Genomic DNA, 7,500 nt, shown 5'->3' on the forward strand with positions numbered 1-7,500 from the left:
CACGCGAAGGACATCCTCTCCCTATCTTCCTAATTCCCTTCACTTATCTTTTCCTTATTCATCTTTCTCTCTCTTCCTTTCTTTTTCTCTCCACCTTGCCTCATCAATGCCTGCAATGCTTCTCTTACCTGTCTCTCTCTACATTGCTAAACTTAGGTGTGCAGGGTAGGGTAACAAACTTGATCTCCCCCTTGCGCAACAACCCTTAGGACGAGAGGCTTTTATCCCTTAAGCTGTTATCTCCTGTGAACCGTCGCCTCCGAGGATTAAAAAATGGAAGGGAGGATTTTACGAGTGTCGGTAAATCCAACTAGTGTGATCCATGACACGTCTAGTACAAGAAACATTGGCAGAAGACTTATTTATTTGATTATTTCTTCTCTTCCTCCTTTTCCTCCTTTTTTTCCATTTTCCTCTTCTCATTTATTTTCTTTTCCTGTCCCCTCTCTCCCCCACACACCTTTCTCTCTCCACCATTCTTCCCCCCTCCCTCCCTCACCTGTCCCCCACTCACCTTGGTCTTGTTGTGAACGTGTTGCTGCTGGAAGTCGGAATCATACTCCGGCTCGCTGAAGTAGGACTGGTCACCTCCGCTGTCCCATGCGCCGCCCTGCCCGTTGACGCCTTCCCCCTCGAACACCCGAAGGACTGACCGATCCCTGATGTCCCTGGGGATGGGGGAAAGCCTGGGGTCAGCGGGGGGAGTGGGGAAGGGAGGGAAGGAGAGTAGAAAGGGGAAGAGTTTGTATGTGTGTATGTGTGTGTGTGTGTTGGGAAATGGTTGAGGTTAGTGTGTTAGTGTGTGTGTTTGTGTGGTTAGAGAAGAGTTAGTGGGTGTTAGGGTGTGTAGTGAGGTGGGAAAGAAGTGTAGAGGCCTAAGGGAAGGAAGTAGTGTAAGTGTATGGCTGAAAACAAGAAGAAAAAGAAGTGGAAAATGAAGATAAAGAAGACGATTAAAAAGGAAAGGAGGAAGAAGATGGAAAAAAGAGAAGAGCGAGAAGTGTTAGTGTGTGCGTGTGTGTGTGTTTGTGTGAAGAGAAGAGGTGGTAGGGTGTGTTCTGAAGTGTGAAGAGAGAGTAGAGGAGAGAAATGAAGAGTAAAAATGGAACAGTGTAGAGAAATGTGTTAGTGTGTTTGTGTGAAGAGAAGAGAAGAGAAGAGAAGAGAAGGAGAAAAGTGAAAGAGTTAGAGAGGAAAAGTGTGGAGAAATAAGTGTTAGTGTGTTAGTTAGTGTGTGTGTGTTACCGAAGTAGTCCACAAAAAAAATAAAAAAATAAAAAAAAGTATTCATACATATTTAAGTAAGTGGAGATTAAACGCAGATGAGGACTTTAGAATACTTATCAACTTAACATTAGCAGCTCACACACACACACACACACACACACACACACACACACACACACACACACACACATTATTGAGCACTGCAGTCATGGTAAGCAGCTTGGTCACGCTCCCAATACCTCCAATAGAACACTCGCAAATACTACAAGCTCTCCCTTCCTCGGCCACTCCCTTGAGATCGCTTCCAGCAATTATATGGACGAGATCTGATTAAAAAAGTGTTGGATGTTGGGGAAATATACTGTTGTGGATTTTGTAAGGGATATGAAGAGTAGTAGTAATAGTAGTAGTAGTAGTAATAGAAATAGTAGTAGTAGTTTCAAGGGGCTTACACACCCAAATCTGATCGTATAGTTTTTTGTGTTAGTATTTCCATGGGTAGTTTTTATGAGACTGGTGACCGTTTGACAAGGCTTTCGTAGAGGTTATTGTGTTAGTATTTCCATGGGTAGTTTTATGAGCCTAGTGATAGTTTGACAAGTCTTTCGTAGAGGTTATTGTGTTAGCATTTCCATGGGTAGTTTTATGAGCCTAGTGATAGTTTGACAAGTCTTTCGTAGAGGTAGTTGTGTTAGTATTTCCATGGGTAGTTTTATGAGCCTAGTGATAGTTTGACAAGTCTTTCGTAGAGGTTGTTGTGTTAGTATTTCCATGGGTAGTTTTATGAGCCTAGTGATAGTTTGACAAGTCTTTGGTAGAGGTTGTTGTGTTAGTATTTCCATGGGTAGTTTTATGAGCCTGGTGATAGTTTGACAAGTCTTTCGTAGAGGTTATTGTGTTAGTATGTCCATGGGTAGTTTTATGAGCCTGGTGATAGTTTGACAAGGCTTTCGTAGAGGTTATTGTGTTAGTATTTCCATGGGTAGTTTTATGAGCCTAGTGATAGTTTGACAAGGCTTTCGTAGAGGTTGTTGTGTTAGTATTTCCATGGGTAGTTTTATGAGCCTAGTGATAGTTTGACAAGGCTTCTCCAACATGAACGTGAAAAAACACTTATGAGAACCCGATCAATCTCCTTTGCGGCCTTGGGAAATGATTGTAGAGGGAGCCGAAAATGCTTGAGATTACTGGCCTTAGTGAGGAAGAGCTTGGAACACAGCGGAATGACGTAAGGGAGGGATTAAATAAAGGACTGGGAAGGAGGTTAAACACTGTGTCGGTACGATAATGAAGACGATAGTGCCAGACGATGATGAAGAGAAGACTGATGAACGATAATGGCAGACGATGATGACAAGACTGAAGAACGATAATGAAGACGATGATAAAGAGAACACTGATGAACGATAATGAGAACGATAGTAGCAGACGATTATGACAAGACTGTAGAACGATAATGAAGAAGATAATGGCAGATACACATAAGGAGAGCAAGTTAATTAAGGTGTGGGCAGGAAAATGGGAAAAAAAAACACTAAAGAAAACGTAAAAAAGGAAAATGAAAATGAAAATAAAGACAAAGGGGAAACAATTGCTAGTAGAAGATTGAGGGAAATAGAGAATAATGATAAATGAACAGGGAAAGAAGGTTAGTTAATGGTATGAAGTGAGAGAAAAAAGACTTACGCAGAAAAAGGAAGAAATAAATTAATGAAACTAGACGAAACATAGAAAATAAAAATAAATGATGGAAAATGATAAAAAATAATGATAAATGAACAGAAAGAAGGTTAGTAAATGGTTTGGACTGAGGGAAAAAAAACTTACACAGAAAAAAGAAATTAATGAAACTAGACAAAACATAGAAAATAAAAATAAATGATGAAAAATAATAAAAAATACTGATAAATGAACAGGGAAAGAAGGTTAGTAAATGGTTTGGACTGAGGGAAAAAAACTTACACAGAAAAAAGAAATTAATGAAACTAGACAAAACATAGAAAATAAAAATAAATGATGAAAAATAATAAAAAATAATGATAGATGAACAGGGAAAGAAAGTTAGTTAATGGTTTGGACTGAGGGAAAAAAAAAACTTACACAGAAAAAAGAAATTAATGAAACTAGACAAAACAGAAAATAAAAATAAATGATGAAAAATAATAAAAAATACTGATAAATGAACAGGGAAAGAAGGTTAGTAAATGGTTTGGACTGAGGGAAAAAAACTTACACAGAAAAAAGAAATTAATGAAACTAGACAAAACATAGAAAATAAAAATAAATGATGGAAAATGATAAAAAATACTGATAAATGAACAGAAAGAAGGTTAGTAAATGGTTTGGACTGAGGGAAAAAAACTTACACAGAAAAAAAGAAATGAATGAAAATAGACAAAACATAGAAAGAAAATAAAATAAATAATGGAAAAAAGATAAAAAAATAATGATAAATGAAGAGGAAAAGAGTTGTTAATGATACGAGCTGAGGAATAAACATTGACGAAGAAAAATGAACAAATAAATAAATAACCAAAATAGACAGAAGGAAAATATGTTAAAAGGAAAGAGAAAGAAAAAGGAAAGTAGGAAAGAAAAACAAAAAAGAAAAATAACAGGAAAAGAAAGAAAAAGGGAAAAAGTAAGTAAATTAAACACAGCAAAATAAGAAATGAAAAGCAAAAAGAAAGAAAAGCAAAGAGAATAAAGAAAATAATAAACGAAAAAAATATTGATAAGATAGAAATGAAAAAAAATATAGGCACAGAAAATAAAAAAAACGGAGAAACCAATTTTTAAAAACGGCTCAATATTTTACCGATTGTTTAATTAAGAAAATAATTAAAAAAACACTAATTAAACGGTAGGAACTTCAGGTATATTGAAAGACAGACGTAAATTAAAACAAGTTAGTAAATAATGGTTCAATGTTTTACTGTCTGGATAATGATGAAAAACAATACACAGACACACACACACACACACACACACACACACACACACACACACACACACACACACACACACACACACACACACACACACACACACAGACGTACACACACAAAGCGAAATGATAGAGGAAAAAAATACAACAGCAAAAAAAACAAAAAAAAAAAACATAAATAAAAGAACAGAATAAATTTAAAAGAATAGGAAACAGAAGAGCAATGATGAATGCGATAATTAGTTGGATAATTAAGGGAACGCTAATTATTGTTTTGTTATGATAATGAAGGAGAGAATGATGGAAACACACACCCATTAAAGAAAGGGAAAGAAGAAAGGAGAGAAAGAGGGAAAGGGAAGGGGAAGGGAAGGGAAGAGAAAGGAACGTAAGGGAAGGAAAGGGATCGAAAGGAAGGGAAAGAGAGGGAAGGGAAGGGAAAGGAAAGTGAATGGGAAGGGAAAGAAAGAGAAGAGAAGGAAAGGGAAGGAAAGGAAAGTGAATGGGAAGGGAAAGAAAGAGAAGAGAAGGAAAGGGAAGGAAAGGAAAGGGAAAGGGAAGGGAAAGGAATGAAAACAAAAAGAAAAGAAAACAGGAAAAAGCATAGAAGGAAATAATTATAGCCAGCAAAAAGACAAGCGAGGAAAATAGAAAATGAGGAAAAAAAACAATTAAGGAAAGAAAACAATGCAAGAAAACGTAACCAAACACAAGAGAAAATTAGAAGAAAAAGAAAAATGAGGAAAAGTAAAATAAAGAAAAAGTTAGATGATTATGAAACAAACAAGCGAACAAACAAACAAACAGATCCATTAATCAAAGGTGCGCGACCAACAGACAGACAGACACACAGACATTGATCCCTTGACACAGACGGACAGACAGACGGAAGCAACATGACAGACAGACAGACAAACACACAAACAAACATACTAACATAACAGACAGACAGACAATGATACATACACACATACATACATACATACACACACAAATAGATAGACAGACAGACAGACAGACAGAGAAACGGATGCAGAGAACCAGACACGGACAAACAAACATACACACACACACACAGACACACATACATACATACATACATACATACAGACAGACAGACAGACAGACAGACAGACAGACAGACAGATAGTTAAAGGGACGAGGCAGTTAAGAAGGAAAATAAAAATGTCGAGATATTAAACAATTACAAAATAGAAAACGAGAAGTAAACAAATAAACAAAAAAATAAACAAAAGAAAAGAAAAAAAAATATATAAAACTTCTTATGGAAAAATTATGAGGGGAGGAGGAGGGAGGGGAAGGAAAAGATGAAAGGAAGGTAACGAGAATGGAGGAAGAAGAGGGGGAGGGGAAAAGTGGAGGAAAATGAGGAAAAGAGAAGGGAGGGAAGATGGGGTGAGGAGAGGAGGGAAAAGGGAGGAAAGGAAGAAGAGGAAAAATGTGGAAGGGGAGGAAGGGAAGGGAAAAAAAGTATGCAGAAAGGGAGAAGGGAGAGGGGGGGAGGAAAAGAGAAGGGGAAGGAAAAGGAGGAAAAGAGAGAAGAGAGGAAAGGAGTGTGAGGAAAAGAGGAAAGAGAGAAAGAAGGGGAAAAGGGAGAAGGGAGGAAAGGAGAGTAAGAAAAAGGAGGGAGAGGAAAAGGGGGGAGGGAGGGAAAGAGAATGAGGAAAAAGGAGAGAAGAGAGAGGAAAGAGGGTGAGGAAAGGAGGGGAAAGAAGAGAAGGAAAGGAGGGAAAGAGGAAAAGAAATAGGATGGAAGGAGGAGAAAAGGAGGGGAAAAGGAGGGAAGAGAGGAAGGAGGGAGAGGAAAGAGGGGAAGGAAGGGAATAAGGAAGAGGAAAAAGGAGAGAAGGAAGAGGAAAAAGGGTGAGGAAAGAAAGGGAAAAGGAAGGAAGGAGGAAGAGGAAAATGGTGGGAGGGAGGAAAGGAGGCGAAAAGGGAGAAGGGAGGGAAGGGAGGAAGAGGAAAAAGGAGAAAACAGAGGAAAGCGGGTGAGGAAAGAGGGGGAAAAGGAGGGAAGTAGGAAGAGGAAGAGGAGGAAAGGGGAGGGAAGGAGGGGAAAAGGGCGAAGGGAAATTGGTAAGAGAAAACAAGAAAGGGGAGAAAATGAAAAGGGGAGGAAAATAGAGACACGGAGAGGAAGGGGAGGAGAGGAAGGGGAGGAGAGGTAGGGGCGGAAAAGAAGGGGAGGAGAGGAAGGGGAGAAGAGGAAGGGGAGGAAAAGAAGGGGAGGAGAGGAAGGGGAGGAGAGGAAGGGGAGCAGAGGAAGGGGAGGAGAGGAAGGGGAGGAGAAGGGAAAAATGAGAGATTAAGAGGGACGAGGGAGAGAAAAAGAGGAAGAGAGGGAGGAGGAAAAGGAGAAGAGAAAGGAAAAATGACTAGGAACACACACACACACACACACACACAGAAACAAAGGAAAAGAGAGAGAGAGAGAGAGAGAGAGAGAGAGAGAGAGAGAGAGAGAGAGAGAGAGAGAGAGAGAGAGAGAGAGAGAGAGAGAGAGAGAGAGAGAGAGAGAGAGAGAGAGAGAGAGAGAGAGAGAGAGAGAGAGAGAGAGAGAGAGAGAGGTCAGGTCATGAGGTCAGAGGAAGGTCAGCCAAGGTCACGCGAGGAAGCAAAACAAAGGTGACGCAACACTACACGCACATACGCACGCACACACACACACACACACACACACACACACACACACACACACACGCACTAAATACCTCTACATTTCACCTCTCTCTCCTGTTTTTCTTCTCGTTTTCTCTCCTCCTCCTCCTCCTCCTCCTCCTCTTACTCCTCCTCCTCCTCCTCCTCCTCCTCCTCCTCAATATTCTCCTATTTTTCGGTCAAGGTGGAAAGGCTCGAGGAGGAGGAGGAGGAGGAGGAGGAAAATCTGACACCCTCCCTCTTCCTCATTTTTCCTCCAGTGTGATGCTGAGAGAGAGAGAGAGAGAGAGAGAGAGAGAGAGAGAGAGAGAGAGAGAGAGAGAGAGAGAGAGAGAGAGAGAGAGAGAGAGAGAGAGAGAGAGAGAGAGAGAGAGAGAGAGAGAGAGAGAGAGAGAGAGAGAGAGAGAGAGAGAGAGAGAGAGAGAGAGAGAGAGAGAGAGAGGGGGGGAGGGGAGGTTATTTGATACAGGTTAAAAAGGGGAAGAGGAGGAAAAAAAGAGGAGGAAATGGTATGGTAAAGAGGATAAAATGAGGGAGGGGAGGGGAGGGGAGGGGAGGGAAGAGGGAAATTAGAAGGGAAGGAAGAGGAAAAGGATGGGAGGGGGAGAGAGGGGAAGAGGGGGAGGAGGAGTGAGGGTGGGAGAGAG

At 40.3% G+C, this 7,500-nt stretch overlaps 1 protein-coding gene across 1 annotated transcript in view; it reads right to left on the bottom strand.

The window, feature by feature from the left end:
* Positions 1-7,500, bottom strand: part of LOC126986333 (coiled-coil domain-containing protein AGAP005037-like) — a 192,025-nt gene that overhangs the window by 161,724 nt on the left and 22,801 nt on the right. The window contains exon 2 of the mRNA XM_050842390.1: positions 515-668. Coding sequence (XP_050698347.1) covers positions 515-668 — 154 coding nt within the window. The remainder of the gene's footprint in view (positions 1-514; positions 669-7,500) is intronic.

Source organism: Eriocheir sinensis, chromosome 61, assembly GCF_024679095.1.
Source record: "Eriocheir sinensis breed Jianghai 21 chromosome 61, ASM2467909v1, whole genome shotgun sequence".
Classification (NCBI taxonomy): domain Eukaryota; kingdom Metazoa; phylum Arthropoda; class Malacostraca; order Decapoda; family Varunidae; genus Eriocheir; species Eriocheir sinensis.